Source organism: Chiloscyllium punctatum, chromosome 3 (genome assembly GCF_047496795.1).
Source record: "Chiloscyllium punctatum isolate Juve2018m chromosome 3, sChiPun1.3, whole genome shotgun sequence".
Taxonomy (NCBI): Eukaryota; Metazoa; Chordata; class Chondrichthyes; order Orectolobiformes; family Hemiscylliidae; genus Chiloscyllium; species Chiloscyllium punctatum.
Genome location: NC_092741.1, coordinates 29,160,303 through 29,186,144, shown reverse-complemented (window position 1 = coordinate 29,186,144; position 25,842 = coordinate 29,160,303). Strand labels below are relative to the sequence as shown.

At 44.8% G+C, this 25,842-nt stretch overlaps 1 protein-coding gene across 2 annotated transcripts in view; it reads left to right on the top strand.

Moving 5' to 3' along the window:
• kif6 (kinesin family member 6) overlaps nucleotides 1-24,433 on the top strand; it is a 567,232-nt gene extending 542,799 nt beyond the window's left edge. For both annotated transcript variants that reach the window (XM_072551042.1, XM_072551033.1), the window contains 3 exons: nucleotides 2,617-2,706; nucleotides 4,645-4,751; nucleotides 22,399-24,433. In XM_072551042.1, coding sequence (XP_072407143.1) covers nucleotides 2,617-2,706; nucleotides 4,645-4,751; nucleotides 22,399-22,415 — 214 coding nt within the window. In that variant the 3' untranslated portion in view covers nucleotides 22,416-24,433. The remainder of the gene's footprint in view (nucleotides 1-2,616; nucleotides 2,707-4,644; nucleotides 4,752-22,398) is intronic.
• The last annotated feature ends 1,409 nt before the right edge of the window (nucleotides 24,434-25,842 follow it).

Sequence of the window (25,842 nt, the reverse complement as noted above, 5' to 3'; positions counted from 1 at the left end):
GTTTTATTCATATTAGTTCTGCCCTTGTTGTTTTACCAAAATGCAATACCTCACATATATCCAAATTATTCTCTCCTTTTTTTAAATAATGGGGTTATATTTTTCACCCTCTGATCTGTAGGAACTGCTCCAGAGTCTATAGAATTTTGGAAGATGACTGTCAGTGCAGCCAATATGTCCAGGATCACTTCCTTTAATACTCTGAAATATAGATTATAAGATTCGGGGTGATTTGTCAGCCTTTAACTGAGTTCATTCCCATAGCACTATTTTTTTTTGTAATATCGATTTCCTTCAACTCCTCCCACGCACTAGATCTTTGATTCCCTACCATTCCTGGGAAGTTATTTGTACTCTCTTCTATGAAGACAGAACCAAAATATGTTTTCAATTTAACTGCCATTTCCTAGTTTCCCACTATAATTTCCTCATTTGTCTTTACCAGTTTTATATATCTATTATTTGGATCAAATACTACGCCTAATATTTTTGTAGGCTATAGTTGAGTCATCACTTTGATTTTTCTGCCAGACAGTAATGAATAGTCCTTGTACTTCAGGCATACATTCTTTAAATATTAGCCATTGTCTACCATCATCCCTTTAAGTAATGTTCTCAAATCCGTCATTGCCAATTTGCACCTCATTCCTACATAGGTCCCTTTGTTTACATTCTAGTTTCTGATTCAACTGCTTTACTCTCCATTAATGTAGAATTCTCTCACATTTTGTTGGCTCTTCCCCAAAGGATCCCACAAAACAAGATGGTTAATTAACCCTTTCTTTTTAAATAGTATCCTGTATACAATAGCCCGTTCCCATTTAGTTCCTCAACATATTGGTCGAAAAACCTGTCACACACACTGTCCAGAAAATTTTCCTCCACAATATCTGTGTGAGTTTGATTTGTCCAATCTATATGTAAATTAAAATCATCCAAGACACCATGTTCTGCCCCAAAGTGTTTCCTATCTTCACCCATACAGATTTCACATGATGATTTTCTGAGCCAATATCCTTCCTTTCGATTGCATTGAAACATCCTTTATTAGCAGCGCTAACCCACGTCCTTTCCCTTTTTGACTCACTTTCCTAAATAATGAATACCCCTGAAGGTTTAGTACCTCTAGTTGGCCACCTTGCAGTCATAATTCTGTAACTGCAACTATGTTGCAATCTTTTATATCTCTATACACTGCTAATTCATCTGCAGTATTATAAATGTACCACACATTTGCAATGGTGGCTCAGTTGTTAGCACTGCTGCCTCACAGCACCAGGTTCCCAGGTTTGATTCTAGCCTTGGGTGACTGTCTGTGTGGAGTTTGCACATTCTCCCTGTGTCTGCGTGGTTTTCCCCTGGGTGCTCTGGGTTCCTCCCACAATCCAAAGATCTGCAGGTTATGTGAACTGGCCATACTAAATTGCCCATAGTATTCAGGGATGTGTCGTGTGGGCGCATTAGTAAGGGGTAAATCTAGAGCAATTGGGTAAGGGAATGAGTTTGGGTGGGTTACTCTTCGGAGGGTCGGTGTGGACTTGTTGGGCTGAATGGCCTATTTCCACACTGTAGGGACATTAAAACGCAAAGTTTTTATGGCCGTGTTAGTCACCTTACCTTTATTTTGCACTGTGGTCCCATTTGTTTTTCTCTCATTTTATTTCTGCCTTCCACTTTTGCTTCTTACTTTCCTGTCTTCTGCTTTTATTCTTGTTTCCACCCCCCACCCCGCCTCTGTCTCCCTACTCACATTCCTGCCATTTTAGCTTAAACTCCCCCGATAGCACTGGCAACATCCCTCACTAAGGACATTGGTTCCAGTCCTGTCTAGATGCTGCTTTAACTAGACCCACCTTCCCAGAACTGGTCTTAATGCCCCAGAACGTGAATCCATCCCTCCTACACAATTCCTCCAACCACATATTCATGTGATACATCCTGTTATTTCTGCTCTCACTAGCACATAGCACTGGTGGTAAATCTGAGATTACATACTTGGAGGCCCTACTTTCTATATATTGTTTCTAGGACCTCAACATTTTCCTTTACCTGTGTCAAAAAAGAAGCCACCGTCTCTGCACACCTTCCTCCCAACCTCACATCTGTTACCAGCCTCCTCTCAGTAGGATTTGATTTGATGGTGTCAGGTGCAATGATGAAATTAAGCAAGTTTGGGGATGGGTAGGTGAGCTGGCTAAAGTTGCCCACAGAATTTTCCAGGCCTGTCTGATGACTGGGGGCCTGTAAAATTCTGTCCATGACTGCAGAATTGGTGATTCATTTCTGTTCATTTACTTGGCTCACTGTTTAGACCTTAGCTTTCTGCTGATAGTCAATATTCAGTCCTGACAGTTGCCGCTTTCACAGGAGAAACAGCACTGAATTATGAAAATGTCCTGACACTGCTCTGTGCAATGAGTTTAACCTGCCTGACCAGATTTGATCAAAGGATACACCAGATTTGCATGTTGGTCAACAGGCAAAGTTTGTTGCAGTAATCACCAGCATTAATAAGTCTTGGTGAAAATTAAAAATAAAAATTTGTGGAAGCTTTTCATTTTGTATTTAAAATGTAAATTTCAAAAATATATATTAATTATTTCTCGTGGTTTACAGCGGCATTGAAGCAAATAGTGGCTATGTGAGTACAGACTTCGCAACTCAAAACAATGTCAAGATCTGCAAATTTCCATCACCTGACCTCAGGTAAAACCTTTCTTATTCTGGACTTGGCTTCTAACCAATCACACAATCAACAAATACAATAAACCACTTAGTTTATTGTGTTGTGCAGCTCTTTAGAAGAGCTTTCCAATTAGACCTATTGCCCTGTTTTTACCCCACTGTAGACCTTGGACTTTTCATGAATTTATCTATTCCCTGTTTGAATTTGCTGCTTTTAGGTGGTGCATTCCGGATCATATCTTGCTGTGTAATGCAAATTACCCAGATTTTCCGATTAGGTGCGGAAATCCTATGCCCTACTCCAATCGGGCAAAAGAATACCTCTTTTGTTTTTGATCAGTTCTGCCCTGTGACTATCCTGGATGGGAGCCTCCTGTTGTGAAACAGTGCAATGCAGGAATGCTTGCAGCCAGCAGCAGAGAGGATGAGTGTGGAAATTACCATTACACGGATTCTAACTGTGACTGTGGAAGCTTCCACACCAAGGTAGCACCGGTGATGCTGCAAATATTGCACACTAGTGCTCCTAATATAATAGAGTGCGGTAAACAGCTATAACTGCAGCCAACAAGCTGGGCCCAACCATACCTTTTTTTGAAACCGCAAGTTTATCAGTGAACCTGTGGAAAAGTACTTACCTGTCAAGCATGTCCACAAACTCATGTTATAATTCCCAACTTCCCTGTCTCCCAGGAGCTCTCTTGAATCTCAGCCACGGTTGATTTATCGCTTCTTGGGGTGAGGCAGGGTATTAATGCCCCATGGAGTCGGTGCAGTGGGGGAAGGGGATTTAGAAATTGATGAAAGGATAGAGCAGGTCACCCAGTCTCTGTGAAAGAGAAGGAAGCTGGGTTTAGGTCACCGAACCTAATGACAGGCCTGTAATCTCCGGGAACTGGCTTTTAGCAGTCAAGGAGAAAAAATATGGTGGATATTAAACAAAATTCTGTTTAATTTTCTTTCTGAATTTTAATTTATCCTTCGTAACAATTGGAGAGATGGAGCAAATGACTGTCAGGACTAACCTAATTGTGGGCGGCACGGTGGCACAGTGGTTAGCACTACTGCCTCACAGCACCAGAGACCCGGGTTCAATTCCCACCTCAGGCGACTGGCTGTGTGGAGTTTGCACATTCTCCCCGTGTCTGCGTGGGTTTCCTCTGGGTGCTCCGGTTTCCTCCCACAGTCCAAAGATGTGCAGGTCAGGTGAATTGGCCGTTGTGTTAGGTGAAAGGGTAAATGTAGGGGAATGGGTCTGGGTGGGTTGCGCTTCAGTGGGTCAGTGTGGACTTGTTGGGCCTGTTTCCACATGTAAGAAATCTAATCTAATTGCATGAGAAAATTATTTCCCAATTCTGGGCGGCATAGAGAAGTTGGCAAAGGGCCTGTTTCCATGCCGTAAACCTCAATGAGGCCATGACTGATGTAGAAAGCAGTGTGACAACATGTCGAACAAATGGCAGGAGTATGAGGAAGGAATGGTTTGAAGCTGGAAATCATGTGCTCATATCTGAATGAAGGCACTCAACCAGAGTTGGAAACCTAATGTTGGGTCTTGATGAGAAACCCCACCCAAAGCATTAAGTGACCATCCTGTTATCTGAGACTTATTGTGGTATTACTGTCTCAGCCTATCTATGCATACGCATGTTTCATTCAACAGGCAAACAATCCAACAGTTGACCTAATGAGAAGATAGAAGCTAATAGAAGCAGTTTTTATTTTGCTGCTGTACATTGCTAGTAATGTTTGAACCAGAAATTGTTCCATAATAGATTTCCCACTTGTGAAGATCTGAATCGCGCTGTGTTTCAGTCCCTTTCATGCCAGGAACAAATAATTACTTTCTATGAATTCATGGACACTTACTTCTTTACTGAATTTACTTTGACTTTCTATAATGAATCATTCTGATTTTTGTAATGTTTATTATGCTCATATACCATTCACCTGACCCAGCCTGCCATCAAATCTTGGCTCATCCATTCCCCTGACTGGTGATGATCAGACTGACGCTGATATTCTCGCATTCGTTCGAGCAAGACAAAATCTCATGCAGAAGAAAGGTGAGACCAAAGAGTGAGTGCACACCTTAAGAAAAGGGTCGGGAGAGAGTGAACAAGGGCAGCAGAGGAGCCACGCAAAACCCCTGGGCCAACCCCGACTAAAGGCAGTGGGGAGTCACCTAATTTTAATAAATTGGGCAGGTAACCAGATTAATAAGGACACGCCTCATCTTCCCAAAGGCAGAATTCGGATATACAATGCAGCAGAAGGCATTGGCCTCCTTTCAAAATGAGCTGATAAATGTTCAGAACAATTCTCAGATTTTCACTAATCTAGTACACAGCCCATCAGATGTGCTGCACTAGTGCTGGATATTAAATGCCTGAACTATTAGATCTGCCCCAAATAAGATCTACCCAGAACCCACCAGAAACAGCCAGGATGCAGTTCATAAGCAGTCCAATTGTTCAAGAGTATACTAGAAAAGTTATGGATTTTCACTCACTTTGTCAATACTTATAATTCAAATGTTTTGTTTTAAAGAAACAGTGTTGATGATTTCTCACAAATAACTCCAATTATATCTATTCTAAAGTGAAGGAAAGCACACTTTCTATCAAAATAACGTAAATTAAACTGCATACAGTGTAACAATGCATCTCACATCACCAAATAAATCATTTTAATTAACTTCTTAGCATATTTACATGCATTGTCCTGTGCTCTCTGCTGATTTTCTTTGCTTTTCCTACCACTTTTAACGAGGTACAGTTTGGTTTTATGCTTTACCATTTAATGTGCAGTTTGTTAGCAAAATGCCATTCAGTTTCAGGTAAACAAAGAGGCAGTTGGTAGTATAGAGCTTGAATATTGCTGAAAAGGAAGACATGTTGCTGATGCTTTTCATCTTGCACTCGTAAGGACAAATGTAAAAATGCCAGATTTCAAACAATCACTATATTCATAGGATTCCTATAGTGTGGAGCAGGCCATTCAGCTGATTGAGTCCACACCAACCCTCCAAAGAGCAGTTCACCCAGACCCACCCTCCTACACTATAACCCTGCATTTCCCATGGTTAATCCACCTAGCCCATATATCCATGGACACTATGGGAAAGCACGGTCGGTCCACTTAACCTGTACCTCTTTGGACTGTAAGAGGAAACTCGAGCTCCTGGAAGAAACCCACGCAAGCACAAGGGGAATGTGCAAACAGCCCTCAGAGAGCCGCCAAAGGCTGGAATCAAACCCAAGTCCCTGGTGCTATGAGGCTGCAGTGCTAACCATGAGCCACTGTGGGATTGTCTGTGAGGAGTTTGCACATTTGCTATAACTACAGCAGAAAAGAGGTGCTGATTAGTTGACAAGTTGACTTTGATCATGAAAAACACTAGAGTGCCACATTCTGGGCTTGATTGATACTTTGTCTTTTCTACAATATTTAGGTTCTGTGAAACCAAGCAATGATTTTGGTCTGGTGATGATGAAGAAGCATTTTTGTAATTAGGAGCTTGGCTGTTTGCTCACCTGACCAGCTCAGTGCAGAAGTAAAGTGCTTGAAGCTATTCTGCAAGACAACAGCTATGCTAATCAGATAATTATGATCTCGCACAAACTCGCAAATGGACCAAAGGTCATCTAGTTTGGAAAAGTGCTTGGTCTACCTGAAATTACTTTGGAAGGACAAAGTATGTCAAAAATGTATTCTTCAGCAACTCATCTTTTTTCCAGCAATACAGAGTAGTTTATTCCTGTGTCAGATCACAGATGAGTAAGGTAGCAGAGCAAATTTAAATTTATCATTTTACGATGCCAATTTATACCCTAAAAATATTATTTCATATGTTGGGATGGTGTTTGGACATTCTTTATCCAAAAAAAACCAAAAAATAAGCAGCATTTTTCCTTTCCTGTTCAATTTTCTCTCTAAGATTAATTGTAATATATCTATTGCTGCCTTGAGATCACCTAACACAACGCAGACTTGTCATCTTTCTCTGATCTATATGGTTCAGTTACACACTACTTCTGTAACCAAACCTTTAGGACCCTGCTAGCAACAGGGGGAAAGTGTTTTGCAAGGGTTTAACATCTTGGAGGGCACTAAAAGAGTGCACTTCAATGGAGCTTATCTATCTACAGCACTCAGACTATTACATACAATAGCACTGCAGTGTGAATTCTCATTAGGCAGAGAGGAAGGATTGATAGCTTGGGATGCAAGAAAACAATTAGATTATTCATACATTGAGAAGATTTCCTTTACACCCACATCTGATTTTTCCATTTGCCCAGCTGATATCTGCCTGTGAACAGATGGTGTTATCACCAAATGGTTCAGTGCCTCGCTATCTAATCTGTCACATGCTTCTAGCACTGCGTAAACAATAGCAGTGATTACAGAAATGAAAAAAATTAAAACAAGCAACAAACAGATTAAAGCATTGAAAGAAGCTAACATTTCTTTTGAATCTGATGGATCATTTTCCTTCATTTACTGTTTTTGCCAGTCTTAGACCATAAGACCATAGGCACAGGAGCAGAAATTGGGCCATTCAGTCCATTGAGTCTGCTCTGCCATTCAATCATGGCTGATAGGTTTCTCAACCCCATTCTCACACTTTCTTCCCGTAGACCTTGATTGCCTCAATACTCAAGAACCTACCTATCTCAGTCTTAAATAAACTCAATGTCCTGGCCTCCACAGCCTTCTGTGGCAGTGGATTCCATCGATTGATCATTCTTTGGTTGAAGAAGTTTCTCCTTATCTCTGTTCTAAAAGGTCTTCCCTTTAAGGTTGTGCCCTCCGATCCTAGCCTCTCCTACCAATGGAAATATCTTCCCAACATCCACTCAGTCCAGGCCATTCAATACTCTGAATGTTTCAATTAGATCCTCCCCTCATCCTTCTAAACTCTATTGAGTATAAACCCAGAGTCCTCAAACGTTCCTCATATGTTCAGCTTTTCATTCCTGGGACCATCTCATGAACCTCTTCTGAACACGGTCCGGGGCCAGTACATCTTCCTGAGATATGGGGCCCAAAACTGTGCACAATACTTCAATTATGGCTTGAACAGAGACTTATAGAGCCTCAGATGTATATCCCTGCTTTTATATTCAAGCCCTCTTAAAATAAATGCCATCATTACATTTGCCTTCCTAACTACTGACTCAACCTGCAAGTTTACCTTGAGAGCATCCTGGACGAATCCTAGAAAATAGTCCATGCCTGTACTCTTCCTACCAAAAGGCATGACCTCACATTTTCCCTATTGTACTCAATCTGCCACTTCTTTGTCCACTCTCCTAACCTGTCCAAATACTTCTGCAGCCTGCCCATCTCCTCAATGCTACCTGTCCCTCTACCTATCTTTGTATCATCTGAAAACCTAGCCAGAACGCCCTCAGTTCCTTCATCTTGATCATTAATGTACCAAGTAAAGATTTGTGGTCCCAACACTGAGCCTTGCAGAACACCACTTGTCACCGGCTGCCACCCCGAGAAGGATTCTTTTATCTCCACTCTCTGCTTTCTGCCAGACAGCCAAGCTTCTATCCATGCCAGCACCTTGCCCCAACACCATAGGCCCATATCTTACTCAGCAGCCTCCTGTGCAGCACCTTGTCAAAGGCCTTCTTGAAGTCCAGGTAGATAATATCCATTGGCTCTCTTTGGTCTAACCTGCTCGTTACTTCCTCAAAGAATTCTTGCAGATTTGTCAGGTGTGACCTTCCCTTGATGAAACCATGCTGACTTTGCCCAATTTTACCAAATGCTTCCAAGTATTCAGAAATTTCATCCTTCATAATGGATTCCAGGATCTGACCCACGACCGAGGTTAGACTAATCAGTCTGTAATTTTCCGTCTTTTGCCTGACTCCCTTTTTAAATAGGAATGTCTCGTCTTCATTAACTATCGACATTTGTGCTTTGATATGTGGGGTCTTTGGGACCTTGGCTGCAGTGGTTTGGAACTAAGGTTCAGATTCCATTGGACAGTAATTCTATGTCTTGACTTTCATGACAATAGTGTGTAGCCAAATGTTCTGAGACAATTCACAAGAGTATAGATAGGTGACAACTGGTACCAACCTAAAGAAGGAGACAACAGGCAGATGACCCAAAACTTAGTCAGCAAAGTAGTTTATAAGTGACACTCTCGAGATGAAGAGAGAGCAAGATAGAAAAAACAGAAATCTGGCTTCTGTCCAGCTGAAAGTACAGATTCCCAATGGTAGGGTGAAGAAACTAGGGCATGCACGAAATTAGATTTAGAAAAATGCAGGTTTCTCTGGAGGTTGTATAGTTGAGGAGGCCTACAGAGATGGGAAGGGTTAAGGTGCCATAACGTTTTGAACACAGGGATTGGAATTTTAATCGGGACCCTGTATGGGTCAGCCAGTAATCTTTGTGAAATAGGAAATACTTCCAGATTTTTAGAGAAGAAAGAAAATATATTAATGAAAGGAATATTAAAACAGATTATGAAAGTGTTTGCAAGAATAGAAAAGGAGGTGAGTAACAAATTTAAAACTTGATCCCTTAAAAGCAAAGATATTTTCATGAGGGATAGCAGAAATGTGGAACAAATATTTTGCATCTGTCTTTACAGTAAAAGACTTTAATTATATACCAGAAGTAGCCATGAAGCTAATAAGAGGAAGGAACTTAAAAGATGCAATCTTCCCAGTCAATGAACGATATTGACTATGGTGAGAGATTTGGGAGGATTGTGTGAGGTGTCGAGCCAGGAACCAGGAGCCAGGAGCTCAATGCCAGGAGCAAAAAGTTGTGTTTTTCACAAAAGTCTGTATATCCAGACAAGATTCTCACTCATTAAGATGCCTATTAATGACGTTTCTCACTCATTATTCCTCTCATCTTACTTCATTAATATGTAAGCCTCTATTCTTCCGCTTAGTGCATATAAACTAAATGCCAGGAATTGGTGACACAAAAGATGAAATCTATATGGACTTCAGTAAGAGGAACTTTGGCAAGCTTCCTCAAAGTAGACTGGTTAGCAAGGTCAAATCACATGGAATACAGCGAAAACTTACCATTTGGATACAGAATTGGCTCAAAAGTAGAAAACAGAGGATGGTGGTGATGAAGGGTTGCTTTTCAGACGGAAGATCTGCGACCAGTGGTGTGTCACAAGGATTAGTGCTGGATTTACTGCTTTTCATCATTTATATAACTGATTTGGATGTGAACATAGGAGGTATAGGTAGTAAGTTCGCAGATGACACCAAAATTGGAGGTGTAGTGGACAGCAAAGAAGGTTACTTCAGAGTATAACAAGATCTTGACAGATGGGCCAATGGGCCAAGGGGTTGCACATGGAGCTTAATTTAGATAAATGCGAGGTGCTGCATTTTGGAAAGTCAAATCAGGGTAGAACTTTACACTTAAGATTTAAGGGCGGCACGGTGGCTCAGTGGTTAGCACTGCTGCCTCACAGCACCAGTGTCCCAGGTTCGATTCCAACCTCAGGTGACTGTGTGGAGTTTGCACATTCTCCCTGTGTCTGCGTGGGTTTCCTCTGGGCAATCCGGTTTCCTCCCTCAATCCAAAGATGTGCACGTTAGGGTGAATTGGCCATCCTAAATTGCCTGTAGTGTTAGGTGCATTAGTCAGAGGGTTACTCTTCGGAGGGTCAGTGTGGACCTGTTGGGCCGCAGGGCCTATTTCCACACTGTAGGGAATCTAATCTAATCCTGGGGAGTATTGCTGAACAAAGAGAGTTCCTTGTAAGTGGAGTCGCAGGTAGATAGGATAGTAAAGAAGACGTTTGGTACGCTTTCCTTTATTGGTCAGAGTATTGAGTACAGGAGTTGGAAGGCCATTTTGCAGCTGCATAGACTATTCGTTAGGCCAGTTTTGAAAAATTGTGTGTCATTCTGGTCTCCTTCCTATCGGAAAGATGTTATGAAACTTGAAAGAGTTCAGAAAAGATTTACAAGGATGTTGCCAGGATTGGAGAATTTGATCTCTAGAGAGAGGCTGAATAGGCTAGGGCTGTTTTCCTTGGAGGGTCAGAGGCTGAGGAGTGACCTTGTAGAGGTTTATAAAATCATGAGGGGTACGGATAGGATAAATGGACAAGATCTTTTCTCTGGGGTTGGGGAATTCCAGAACTAGAGAGCATAGCTTAAGGGTGAGAGGGGAAAGATTTAAAAGGGACCTAACAGGCAACTTTTTCACTCAGAGGGTGGTGCATATATGAAATGAGCTGCCAGAGGAAGTGGTGGAGGTTGATACAATTACAGCATTTAAAAGGCATTTGGATGGGTATATGAATAGGAAGGGTTGGAGGGATATGCACCGGGTGCTGGCAAATGGGAACTAGATTAATTGTCTCCACAAGGACTGTGCGATGGTCACTCCTACCTACCTAACCTGGACAGATGCATCTGCAAACCTTTGTTGCACATTGCCCAATTTAGTCATTTCAAAATGGTTTAAATCAAATCAGAATTCATACTTTTGAATGCCTCTTACCACAGTACATGGAAACATAGAAAATAAGTGCAGGAATGGGCCATTTGGCCCTTCATGCCTACATCCCCATTCAATATGATCATGCAATCTCAGTATCCCATTCCTGCTTTCTCTCCATAGCTCTTGATCTCTTTAGCTCCAAGGGCCACACCCAGCTCCCTCTTGAATATATTCAATGAACATGATTGAGTTTCTTGAAGAAGTAACAAAGAGGATTGATGAGGGCAGAGCAGTAGACGTGATCTATATGGACTTCAATATGCGTTCAACAAGGTTTCCCATGGGAGACTGGTTAGCAAGGTTAGAGCTCATGGAATACAGGGGAAACTAGCCATTTGGATACAGAACTGGCTCGGAGGTAGAAGACAGAGGGCGGCGGTGGAGGGCTGTTTTCAGACAGGAGGCCTGTGACCAGTGGTGTGCTACAAATGACGAAAAGTAGTGCTACTCCACTACTTTTCGTCATTTATATAAATGATTTGGATGTGACCATAAAAGGTATAGTTAGTAAGTTTGCAGATGACACCAAAATTGGAGGTGTAGTGGACAGCGAAGAAGGTTACCTCAGATTACAACGGGATCTTGATCAAATGTGCCAATGGGCTGAGAAGTGGCAGATGGAGTTTAATTTAGATAAGTGCGAGGTGTTGCATTTTGGGAAAGTAAATCTTAGCAGGACTTATACACTTAATGGTCAGGTCCTAGGGAGTGTTACTGAACAAAGAGACCTTGGAGTGCAGATTCATAGTACCTTAACAGTAGAGTCACAGGTAGATAGGATAGTGAAGAAGGCATTTGGTATGCTTTCCTTTATTGGTCAAAGTATTGAGTACAGGAGTTCAGAGGTCATGTTGAGGCTGTACAGGACATTGGTTAGGCCACTTTTGGAATATTGTGTGCAATTCTGGAGACCTTCCTATCAGAAGGATGTTGTGAAACTTGAAAGGGTTCAGAAAAGATTTTCAAGAATGTTGCCAGGGTTGGAGGATTTGAGCTGTAGGGAGAGGATGAATAGACTAGAGCTATTTCCTTGGAGCGTCAGGGGCAGAGGGGTGACCTTGTAGAGGTTTATAAAATCATGAGGGGCATGGATAGGATAAATAGACAAAGTCTTTTCCCTCACCTTGACCTTGTTCAGTACCTCCCCTTTTTATTGTGTTTTCAATTGGTTTGTCTCCCTTTTCCAAATGCATAATGCATAATTGAAAGATGTGTGATCGTTGAATAAAAAGGGAATTTAAGATTAGAAGTCTGATTTTAAAAAGCCTTTGAATATGTCGGATTAAATATTAAACAGCATTAGTCAGAAGTGATTTTAGAACCAACTATCATACTCTGAAAAGTTTTTTACAAAGTGTTCATTACAATGGAATAGGTTGAGGGACAGGTCCTCACAGAGGTATGATTTACATCTAATAAAACAACAGAAGATAGACTGGACAGTTAAACTGGTTTTGTCTTAGTCTAGTCCCATGCCAATGAGACATGTTGCAGCTGAATACTGTTCTGAAACACACTACTGCTGAGGACACCTTGAAGGCAAATGAAACATGAAATAAATTAGAGAAACACATTCCAAATACTTAAATCTGAACTATCAACATCCTTTCTCCCCCAGCATTTCAACCCCCCCACCTCTCCTCGCCCCGCCATCCCAGACTATTGCATAAATGCTGTCCCCTCCATACTTGAGTTCTGATGAAGAGTCATCTACATTTGAAATGTTTGCTTGTTTTTTTCTCCAGGAATGCTACCAGACCCACTGCGATCTCCAGCATTTTTATTTTCAGTACAGATTCCAGCATCTGCAGTAATTTGCTTCTGCATTATGTTTAATCAACTGACATGACTCTTCAAGGAATGCCCACTCTGAAGTATTTTTGCTCTTCCCTCTGACAGGCATTCCATGTGTTCGCATATCTCCTCACCTGGCTCTATCCAAACCTAAATGTGCTGTACTCAGCAAAGCACTCAGCCTCATACTCTTACGCCCCGACCTTAATGAATTTGGAGCTTGACATGACAAACTGTTTCTCTGCCGCTACTGTCTCTGCGCTCACTTCTTCGGGCAAGTGCGGACAGGGAGTCCTGGGGAGGTGTGGACAGTGAGTCCTAGAGCGGTGTGGACAGTGAGTCCCAGAGTGGTGTGGACAGTGAGTCCCAGAGCGGTGTGGACAGTGAGTCCCAGAGCGGTGTGGACAGTGAGTCCCAGAGCGTTGTGGACAGTGAGTCCCAGAGCGGTGTGGACAGGGAGTCCCAGAGCGGTGTGGACAGTGTGTCCCGGAGCGGTGTGGACAGTGAGTCCCAGAGCGGTGTGGACAGTCAGTCCTGGAGCGGTGTGGACAGTGAGTCCCAGAGCGGTGTGGACAGTGAGTCCCGGAGCGGTGTGGACAGTGAGTCCCGTAGCGGTGTGGACAGTGAGTCCCGGAGCGGTGTGGACAGTGAGTCCCGGAGCGGTGTGGACAGTGAGTCCCGGAGCGATGTGGACAGTGAGTCCCAGAGCGGTGTGGACAGTGAGTCCCGGAGCGTTGTGGACAGTGAGTCCCGGAGCGTTGTGGACAGTGAGTCCCGGAGCGGTGTGGACAGTGAGTCCCGGAGCGGTGTGGTCAGTGAGTCCTGGAGCGGTGTGGACAGTGAGTCCCGGAGCGGTGTGGACAGTGAGTCCCGGAGCGGTGTGGACAGTGAGTCCCGGAACGGTGTGGACAGTGAGTCCCGGAGCGGTGTGGACAGTGAGTCCCGGAGCGGTGTGGTCAGTGAGTCCCGGAGCGGTGTGGTCAGTGAGTCCCGGAGCGGTGTGGACAGTGAGTCCTGGAGCGGTGTGGTCAGTGAGTCCCAGAGCGGTGTGGTCAGTGAGTCCCAGAGCGGTGTGGACAGTGAGTCCCGGAGTGGTGTGGACAGTGAGTCCCGGAGCGGTGTGGACAGTGAGTCCCAGAGCGGTGTGGACAGTGAGTCCCAGAGCGGTGTGGACAGTGAGTCCCGGAGCGGTGTGGACAGTGAGTCCCAGAGCGGTGTGGACAGTGAGTCCCGTAGCGGTGCGGACAGTGAGTCCCGGAGCAGTGTGGACAGTGAGTCCCGGAGCGGTGTGGACAGTGAGTCCCAGAGCGGTGTGGACAGTGAGTCCCGTAGCGGTGTGGACAGTGTGTCCCGGAGCGGTGTGGACAGTGAGTCCCAGAGCGGTGTGGACAGTGAGTCCTGGAGCGGTGTGGACAGTGAGTCCCAGAGCGGTGTGGACAGTGAGTCCCAGAGCGGTGTGGACAGTGAGTCCCGGAGCGGTGTGGACAGTGAGTCCTGGAGCGGTGTGGACAGTGAGTCCCGTAGCGGTGTGGACAGTGAGTCCCGGAGCGGTGTGGACAGTGAGTCCCAGAGCGGTGTGGACAGTGAGTCCCAGAGCGGTGTGGACAGTGAGTCCCGGAGCGGTGTGGACAGTGAGTCCCAGAGCGGTGTGGACAGTGAGTCCCGGAGCGGTGTGGACAGTGAGTCCCGGAGCGGTGTGGACAGTGAGACCCAGAGCGGTGTGGTCAGTGAGTCCCAGAGCGGTGTGGACAGTGAGTCCCGGAGCGGTGTGGACAGTGAGTCCCGGAGCGGTGTGGACAGTGAGTCCTGGAGCGGTGTGGACAGTGAGTCCCAGAGCGGTGTGGACAGTGAGTCCCGGAGCGGTGTGGACAGTGAGTCCCGGAGCGGTGTGGACAGTGAGTCCCAGAGCGGTGTGGACAGTGAGTCCCGTAGCGGTGCGGACAGTGAGTCCCGGAGCAGTGTGGACAGTGAGTCCCGGAGCGGTGTGGACAGTGAGTCCCAGAGCGGTGTGGACAGTGAGTCCCGTAGCGGTGTGGACAGTGTGTCCCGGAGCGGTGTGGACAGTGAGTCCCAGAGCGGTGTGGACAGTGAGTCCTGGAGCGGTGTGGACAGTGAGTCCCAGAGCGGTGTGGACAGTGAGTCCCAGAGCGGTGTGGACAGTGAGTCCCGGAGCGGTGTGGACAGTGAGTCCTGGAGCGGTGTGGACAGTGAGTCCCGTAGCGGTGTGGACAGTGAGTCCCGGAGCGGTGTGGACAGTGAGTCCCAGAGCGGTGTGGACAGTGAGTCCCAGAGCGGTGTGGACAGTGAGTCCCGGAGCGGTGTGGACAGTGAGTCCCAGAGCGGTGTGGACAGTGAGTCCCGGAGCGGTGTGGACAGTGAGTCCCGGAGCGGTGTGGACAGTGAGACCCAGAGCGGTGTGGTCAGTGAGTCCCAGAGCGGTGTGGACAGTGAGTCCCGGAGCGGTGTGGACAGTGAGTCCTGGAGCGGTGTGGACAGTGAGTCCCAGAGCGGTGTGGACAGTGAGACCCAGAGCGGTGTGGACAGTGAGTCCCAGAGCGGCGGTACAGTGTGTCCTGGAACAGTGGGACAATGAGTCCTGGACCGGCGGGTCCCGGAGCAGTCAGAGCAGCGAGTCCTGGAGGAGCACGTCCGGAGCAGCGAGTCCCGGAGCAGTGAGTACCAGTAGCGGGCCCCAAAGCACAAGTCCTGGAGGTGCGAGTCCCGGAGCAGCAAATCCTGGAGGAGCAAGTCCTGGAGCAGTAAGTCCCGAGCAGAGAATCCCGGAGCAGCAAGTCCCAGAGTAGCGGGTCCCAGAGCAGAGAGTCCTGGAGGAGCGAGTCCCGGAGCAGCAAATCCTGGAGGAGCGAGTCCCAGAGCAGCGAGTCCTGGAGCAGTGACTCCTGGAGCAGTGAATCCTGGAGCGACGAGTCCAGGAGCAGTGGGTCCCAAAGCAGCAAGTCCTGGAGGAGCGAGTCCCAGAGCAGCGAATCCTGGAGCAGCGAGTTCCGGAGCAGTGAGTCCCAGAGCAGAGAGTCCCGGAGGAGCAAGTCCTGGAGCAGTGAGTCCCGAGCAGAGAATCCCGGAGCAGCAAGTCCCAGAGTAGCGGGTCCCAGAGCAGCGAGTCCTGGAGGAGCGGGTCCCAGAGCAGCAAATCCTGGAGGAGCGGGTCCCAGAGCAGTGAGTCCTGGAGCAGTGACTCCCGGAGCAGCGAATCCTGGAGCGACGAGTCCAGGAGCAGTGGGTCCCAGAGCAGCGAGTCCCAGAGCAGCAAATCCTGGAGCAATGTGTTCTGGAGCAGTGAGTCCTGGAGCAACAAATCCTGGAAGAGCGAATCCCAGAGCAGCGAGTGCTGGAGCAGTGAGTCCCGGAGCAGTGGGTCCCAGAGCAGAGAGTCCTGGAGGAGTGAGTCCTGGAGCAGCGAATCCAGGAGCAGCGAGTCCTGGAGCAGTGAGTGCTGGAGCATTAAGTCCTGGAGGAGCGAGTCCCGGAGCAGCGAATCCCGGAGGAGCAAGTCCTGGAGCAGTGAGTCCCGAGCAGAGAATCCCGGAGCAGCAAGTCACAGAGTAGCGGGTCCCAGAGCAGCGAGTCCTGGAGCAGTGAGTCCCAGAGCAGCGGATCCCAGAGCAGTGACTCCCGGAGCAGCAAATCCTGGAGTGACGAATCCAGGAGCAGTGGGTCCCAGAGCAGCGAGTCCCAGAGCAGCAAATCCTGGAGCAATGTGTTCTGGAGCAGCGAATCCAGGAGCAGCGAGTCCTGGAGCAGTGAGTCCTAGAGCAGTGAGTCCTGGAGCAGTGAGTTCCGGAGCAGTGGGTGCTGGAGAAGTGAGTCCTGGAGCAGTTTGTCCCAGAGCAGAGAGTCCTGGAGCAGCAAATCCAGGAGCAGCGAGTCCTGGAGCAGTGAGTCCCAGAGCAGCGAGTCCTGGAGGAGCGAGTCCCGGAGCAGCAAATCCCGGAGGAGCAAGTCCTGGAGCAGTGAGTCCTGAGCAGAGAATCCCGGAGCAGTGAGTCCCAGAGTAGCGGGTCCCAGAGCAGAGAGTCCTGGAGGAGCGAGTCCCGGAGCAGTGAGTCCCGGAGTAGGGAGTCCTGGAGCAGCGAGTCCCAGACTAGAGGGTGCCAGAGCAGAGAGTCCCGGAGGAGCAAATCCTAGAGCAGCGAGTCCCAGAGCAGTGACTCCCGGAGCAGCGAATCCTGGAGCGATGTGTCCTGGAGCTGTGAGTCCCAGAGCAGCGAGTCCTGCAGCAGCAAATCCTGGAAGAGCGAGTCCCAGAGCAGCGAATCCTGGAGCAGCGAGTCCCGGAGCAGTGAGTCCTGAAGCAGTGAGTCCCGGAGCAGTGACTCCTGGAGCAGCGAATCCTGGAGCGGTGAGTCCTGGAGCAGTGGGTCCCAGAGCAGCGAGTCCTAGAGCAGCAAATCCTGGAAGAGCGAGTCCCAGAGCAGCGAGTCCTGGAGGAGCGAGTCCCGGAGCAGTGAGTCCCAGAGCAGCGAGTCCTGGAGGAGCGAGTCCCGGAGCAGCAAATCCTGGAGCAGTGAGTCCCAGAGCAGTGAATCTCAGAGCAGTGAGTCCTGGAGGAGTGAGTCCCGGAGCAGCGAATCCTGGAGGAGCAAGTCCCAGAGCAGTCAGTCCCAGAGCAGTGAGCCCCAGAGCAGCGCAGGCAGCAACGTGATCAGGTTTTAATTCATTAATTAATTGACTTGATGGGTAAATGGGGGAAGAGAGGTTCCTGTGCTACATTGGTAATGCCCCTGCTTCTCCCTCAAAAGTTTAAGTTCAATGCCACCTCAGGATGTGATGGCCATTCAAGGTGAGTTATAACATGTCCAAAAAGTTTGATTGACGAACAGGTGGAACTGGTATGTAGAAGGTGCTGTAAAACTCTTTATTCATAAAGGGAGATGTCCTGGTTTCTGTTTCACTGATTGGCTAGCATCCATTATGACTTCTCTGGAATGGAGATTCAACAGGAAACAGAGAGTCTGGGCAAACAGGGTATTTGCAAGTTGTCAAGCTAAAACTAGTGGCATGTTGAGGTCTCTGAGGTGTGTATCAAAACTGGGAAGAAATCACAAAGAAGCTGCAAAGAGATTCAGATAGGTTACATGGCAGGGGATCAAGGTGCAGAGTATAACATATGAGGTATTCACTTTGATAATAAGACTAGAGAAGTAGCATGTCTTTTAAAAATGAGTGAAACTTTCAAATGTTGAAAATCACAAATACTTGGATGAGCACATGTTGGTAATACAGAATGTAAGCATGCAGACGCAACAAGCATTAAGGAAACAACTGACACATTAACTTTTGTTGCAAGATTTATCTTTAGATTTTTATTGTCATGTGTACTCAAGTACAGGAATACAACAGTACAGTGGTAACTGTATAATGTTGTCACACGCTGGGCCATTTTAGAAACCAAGGTACCTACCGTGCGTGCGAAAAACATGAAGTACAAAGTAGTAACAGAAACCAGAGTTAATAAGTTAAGCATTACTTCATAAAATAGTAGAAAAATAATATTATCTATTACTTTATTTCTTTAAAGTCTTTTGTGGTTTAAACTAGAAAATTAAAGGAATGTTAAATTTTCAACAGTCTTTGATGAGTCCTTTGCTTATGCCACTCTCCGAGTGACCACAGCTGCGCTGTCACCACAGATACCGTCACTGTCACTGACACTGCCACCTCTCCAATCTCCCCCAGTGCCACGAGAACATGCCCAGATAGGATCTCTTTGCACCCCAAGCCGAGAAACTGCCTTGAACCGCCGAGAGACCGGCAGTAAATCTTGACTTTGTGGAATGGTATTGTAAAGTGAACATGCATCTCTGTCCCACTTTACATTTCATGGTTGTAATTTCCATTTACTTCAATGGAGTTACCCAACAATCTCCTGTTTAACACTAACACACAGCATCAGCCGCAATAATTTATTTGAAGTGAAAACATTAAACTTTGATGGAAATGCATTAACAGTTTCAGTCACAAAGTCAGATCTCTGAAGAGTTTTAGGCCATTGGATTTCATCATGAAAAAGTTCCATCTTTTTCTGTTTTTTATTTAACTGTTGTGCAACACCTTATTAAACACATGTAAAATGAAATGCAGCATTTAAAAAAAAAGCTTAATGTTAAACAGACACATATAGAAATACATAGCGTGGAACCTTATAGAGGTGTTTGTGGCACAATCAGCTGAGAAGTGCATCAAGGGCAATCTCAACATTGGGAGCATCTTGTATATCTTTTGTGCATTTGCTAAGTAGTGAGATAGATTCCTTGCTCGGTAATGGAGCGTTGCCAATTAAGGGAGATTATAGTTTGGTAACCCTTATTAATGCTGTAACTGGCCTCATTAAAATTCAACTGCTTATCTTACCAGGGTAAAAACAATGACTGCAGATGCTGGAAACCAGATTCTGGATTTAGTGGTGCTAGAAGAGCACAGCAGTTCAGGCAGCATCCAACCAAACAAGCTAGATATCAAGAATTCTTGAAACGAAAGTCAGAGTGATGACATGGTGAATTCATCTTGCCACTGGCTCCAAAGGAAATCCATGTTGGACATCAGGCACAGTCACATGCAACCCACATCGACCAATATTGCATCTGACATGTGCTGGACTCTAAGAACTTACAAGGAAAGGCTGAGGGACTTGAGGTTGTTTTCATTGGAGAGAAGAAGGTTGAGAGGTGACTTAATAGAGACATATAAGATAATCAGAGGGTTAGATAAGGTGGACAGGAAGAGCCTTTTTCCAAGAATGGTGACGGCGAGCAAGAGGGGGCATAGCTTTAAATTAAGGGATGATAGATATAGAACAGATGTCAGAGGTAGTTTCTTTACTCAGAGAGTAGTAAGGATATGAAATGTTTTGCCTGCAACGGTAGTAGATTCGCCAACTTTAAGTACATTTAAGTCGTCATTGGACAAGCATATGAACGTACACGGAATAGTGTAGGTTAGACGGGCTTCATATTAGTATGACAGGTGTAACATTGAGGGTCAAAGGGCCTGTACGGCGCTGTAATGTTCTATGTTCTATGTTCTATAACCTTGGTACACCTCTGATCCTATTACGCTACACTTCTAAGCATCAGTGCTGCACCAGAAGCTGCCATTATAATGCCGTTGCAAGGACACATTACCTTCAGGGACATGCACCCACCTCATGGACTGGACTAGGTTGCATCTCTGGACCCTTCACTTGCTCTGCTTCCTTTGAGCCCACCTGGATACCCACAGCATCCCTGACATAAAATACCTTGCCATGCTTTTTTGTGCATTGTTCCTTCACCCACATAGACTAGGCTCATTACTTCTGTCTTGTCTTGCCATTTAACACCGACAAGAAGCCAAGAAGCTTATAATTATTGTCAGCAGTTCTCATTCAAGGGAGATGGCCTTCAGGCACGGGGTCTCAGAACAGTAAGTCAAGGACAGCCTCCAATACAGTGCAGGATCTTGATCAGTCAGTTAGCTTCTCAGGGTGGTCAGGGTCAAGGAGGTCTCCAATCAGAGCTGAGGAGCTGAATTTAGGACAGCCCACTATCTAACTTGACTCTGTTATATTGTGGCCTCACTTCCCCCTGGAATGAGAGAGACAGGAATTAAGGGAGAAGGTGCAGGGTAGGCAGGTGCCCTGGGCAAGTGAGTAGACGGTAAGACTGTGCAGGGTTAGTTCTATCGGGGATTGGGGAAATGAGAGCGAATGGGAAGATATTGCAAGCAAAAGTAGGAATGGTGGTTCCTTGTACTCACCACTTGGTTGGAAGTGAGTATAGTACAAGGAACAGAGTGAGTATAAAGTTTTGAAGAGAAGGTGTTGGCACTTACCCTGTCACAGTGGTTGTTCTTCCTAAATTGCAGTCTCGGTGGTTCTCAGAATGCAGTGATCTGGATGGTCACCTCGGACCAGGTTTGCATGGTCTGGTGTCATGACCTGTATTGCTGATCCTGGGAGAAGAGGGTGTCCTGCATCTCCTTACCCCACAGGCCCTCCAGGTCCCTGCTTGTACCAATTTCCCATGTTTGCCGTGACTGGGGAAAATGTCAGGAGCCATGCAGGGCAGATCCAGCCTGACGATATTTGACTAGGTGCACAACGGGCTCCTATAGTTGACTCAGGTGCACAAGATGCTTTAGTTGGATATCCTATGTGTGGTGAGTTGTTCCAGGAACAATGTGTAGTAAGACAGGGTTACAATCAAACATTGTAGGGAAGAGGTAAACAGTTAATGAAGCATATTTGGTAAGATATGGTAAGAAATCTCACTTGGCCTTGTGACAGTTCTTCCAAAAAAACTTAATACAGCTTCCACTTAGCCAAACAAAAAGATTGAGCCATAGAGAAGCATAGTACAGAATTTAAAGGGGAGAACTCCATTTTAACATAACCTACATCACCTAGGCTATAAGGTTATTTATTTGTAACAAGTTTTAGAGGTTTTATAATTTAAACTCAAATGCCAATATTGGTTTAAAACAAAGAGCTATAGGTGCTGGAGATCTGAAATAAATAAAAAAAAGATTGCTGGAGAAACTCAGCATTTGTGGAGAGAAAACAGAGTTAAGGTTTAGGGTCCTACGATCCTTCAGTTCTGGGGTCTCAAGATGTTTGAGGGTGACCTCTCAACAAGCTCCTTAATTACATAAATGGGTCCAATTAATGATACAGATGCCTTTACTTTTCCATTGTCCACTGTCTTTGACAAAGTCAGAAGAGTTGTGAATGAAGATGGCCAATCACCATAAAGCCCATCACTGCCATTTCATTTGGTCAGCCAGCAGCAGGCCAACCTGATTCTGCACAGGAAAATCCATCCCCAGCCACATGGGAAATTCATAATGCTCCCCTGTACCTTCACATGAACAGTTATGGATTAGTTTCCTTGCTGAGGAAAAATTACTTGCCTGCCTTCTTTGAGGGGAAAATGATATAGAAATTAGGGAACACATTTAATATCTTTAAAATGGGGTATGATGGTGGCTCAGTGGTTAGCACTGCTGCCTCACCACGCCAGGGACCCAGGTTTGATACCAGCCTTGAGTGACTCTCTGAATGGAGTTTGCACATCCTCCCTGTGTCTGCGTGGGTTTCCTCCGGATGCTCTGGTTTCTTCCCACAGTCCAAAGATGTGCAGGTCAGTTGAATTGACCCTGCTAAATTGCCCATAGTGTTAGGTGCATTAGTCAGAGGGAAATGGGTCTGGATGGGTTACTCTTCGGAGGGTCAGTGTGGATTTGTTGGGCCAAAGGGCCTGTTTCCACACTGTAGGGAATTGAAACAAAACTGGAGAGGAATTTAAAAGTAGCAGCTTGAGGAAGTAATTAATTCACAATTGTGAAAGGAGTTCAACAGTTATCTTTGATAAATACTGACCTTAACAAAATCATTTTATTTTACAGGTCTGGGAAATAAGTAACTCCCTGAGGAATTGGAGCTTATGTGTTCAACAGTACTGGAAGGCTCCAGGATGCTGCATTCACACCTTCAGAATCAGGGAAAGAGCATGGAAAATTTAAACTGTTATTGAATGCATTTGAAAAAGGAATGGGCTATGATTATTTCCTGGAAAACCTCTGCTTATGAGTTATAATAGACAGTGCACCATCACACCTCTTTAACAGTCAAAGAATCACAGAGACGTACTACAGGACTGACTATCTACATAAATCTCCTTTGTCTGTGCCTCTTCCTACAACTTGGAGAGTTTGGAAATCCAAGTGCCTTTTCAGACTTGATAGCACCCTGTTTTGTGGATTGTTGGTTCCCAGTTTCATCATCCTTTTCCTTATCTGTGCCTTTTGAAGAAAGTGAGCACTGATGTTTGATATAGTGGCCCATTTAGTTATAGTACTGCAGCAGCAGCTCAGTGACAGTGATTGAATGCCCCACCATCGTAAGTGTTGCAATTGAATAAAGGGCTAAAAGTACAAGGTGATCATTAAAAAAATCCAAGTTCAGGAGAAATATGTTTGCCCACTGAATGGTTAGAATGTAGAACTTACTACTACATGGAATCATTGAGGTGACTTGGCAGATGTACTAAAAAGAAGATCTCAGATATGTAGATGAGACAGCGGTAAGGATATGAAGATAACGAGATGATGTAGGCTGATAAGAGTCATTTTGGGCATAAGAACCAACATCAGCCAGTATTATGTTTCTGTGCTGAGCAGTCTCTGAAATTTTATAAATTTGGCAAATGCAATATTTTGTGGACTGTTACATGAAATGTTCAGTTTTGTAATAAAAACATAACCGGTTCACTAATTCCCTTCAAGACAGCCATCCAGCAACTCCCTCCATCTGGCCCACATGAGACTTGAGGTTCTCACCCTAATGCTCTCAGGGAAACCAGGGTGACCAGTTAAAAATGATGCCAGTCACCCATATTCCCAGAAGTAAATAAGAAACATGCCAAGCTGCATTGAGCTTACCAATTATCTGGTGTGTGATACAGACCAAGCTTGAACCACAAATAGTCGTTTACTCTCAGTCAAGTTATCTCTGTTTAGCAGAGTGTCCACACTTGTCAGACTGTGATTAATAGAATTGAGGCCAAATATGATATTTGTCCAAACGCTGCTGAATAATGAAAACTCACAGCTTAATAATTGATGGGATACAAGCTACAACTGAGGTCAGAAGAACCATACTTCATGATTTAACAGTGTTAAGAAAACTAGCAAAATAATTAGTTCAAGCTGAATAATTATGGTCTACTAAATTAAGATTGTTGATTCTCTGTGTCTATCACAAATTACCCAGATTGTATCTTAAGCAAATTACATTTTAGCTCACATGCATTTTTCTTTTTTCCCTACCATACTCATCCCCAATAGAACAGCTTCTTTCCCTCTATTACTAGTGCTGGGATTGTGAGGCTCTCGTTTCCCTTCCCCTCAACTGCTGTAAGTTGACTGGAAAGCTCATGTTTGCCAAGACTAAAGGGTAGCTATTCTCTTTAACAACCACTTCTGACAACCCCGTGTTACTGGCAAAATTTTTGTACCTGCTGATATTCTACACCTCCAGCCTGTGGTTCTCTTAGAACCATCTCCGTCTCTCTATCGAGTTCATTCCTGAACATTTCATGGCTTTAACACAGCTTCAAGTACCACCCTATTCTCTCACTATAAACCTTTACATTTTTGACATCAAGATTGACACTGGGTTACTAAATTCCTCACCCTCCATGGTCTTTGCTTTCTTTTACAGACTTCAAATTTTAAAAATCTAATCTTGATATATTTTACTAATTACACTTTCCACTCACTGCATCACATCTTAGTTTCCCATATCTTTTAAACCTGATCCATCTTGTATGTTAGCCTGATGTCAGTTATTCTCACTGTTTGTGTTAAAAGTTTTCCACCAAAAGAATAGAAATAATGAAAAAACTAGCAAGATTAATAAATGCTTAATATTGTAGCTATACTTTAAGAGTTTTGACCAGTTTGTGAAACAGAGTTTATATGTCATTTACTTACTTACAGTAATCATTTTCTTGCCTTTGAGTATGAAGACTTTGGGTTTTATCCTCACTAAGGAATAAGCACAAAGTCTCAAATGATACTTCAGTACAAAGCTGAAGTAATACAGATCCCTTGCTGGTGTTAAAGTCTCCATGATTTAGAGACTCTAACTTCATTTATTTTCAATGTGCAAGCTTTAAGGCACCAAACAAAACTTACAATAGAACTTGCCAAATCACACTCATGAAGATGTATTGGAGTTGCCACTTACATACGGATCACTGAGATTAGGTCACATTAACAGAAGATTGTGGTGGCCCAGGACATCAGGTGAAAACCAGTATGCACCTGAGACCTACACATTTGCACCTTAGAGCTCACAACAATAATTCAAGACTTACTTTCCTGGACCTCTGCTCCTCCAGCACCTGTGGAACTGTGCAAGTTCCAACTAGTTTTTCCCCAAAATGGTAGACAAAGTTCAATTTATACATTGCAACTTTCCATTTTGACCATAGACCTGGTGGCACCATGGGTGCTATTTTGTTTCTTCCATGTTTTTAATCAAACCTCTTGCAGGGCACCTCTGACTGGAGCATCCAGCCGAGCCCACCCAACTCTTCCATGTCCTGGATAAAACCTGTGTTCTATGGTAGATAACAGTGGAGATCTTTACACCAAATATGATGAGAGGTATGTGATATAAATATAACTTTGTTTTTTGGAGGTTGGGTTTCATACTAATGGCATGTATGTTTTGGTCTATTTTTGAAAAAAAGAGTTTAAAATTCATTAGGTCAGTCTTTCCAGAACCACGACCTTTAAACTGGTATAACTAGAGAATAGATGACTGCAAGGCCTCTAAGAATGTTAGTGGACGTTTTTTTAATCCTGTGGGGGTTCATGACAAAAGAGAGAAAACATGAAGACATTAGTGAGAGCAGAATTAAGGATGTGCAATTCTTCTTAATTTAGTTCAAACGCTTTTCAGTGCAATTTGAAAGAGACCTGACAATTAAATATTGAAAAAGATATTGTTCCCAGCAGTGAAGGGAGTAAGTTACATCAGTGAAAGAGTTTAGCTCATGAAGCATTGCAGACCAGAAGTGTTTAGTTAAAAACCTGTAGATTATGCTCTCAGAGACGAATTCGAGGAAGAAGACTTGACACATTGTAGGTCAGGGACTAAGAGAAAGTAGTTATTTCAAACTTACAGATTGGACAGACAATTTCTCTGGAATTTGATTAAATGTAAAGTGATGTTGTTGAGGAGAAAATGGAATTTTGTTTTGCTGTGCTTTTTGATGATTCTTTAACCTTGGTTATTTTAGTCAGTTTGTTTTTGATTATTTTATGTTTTTTTTATGTAAT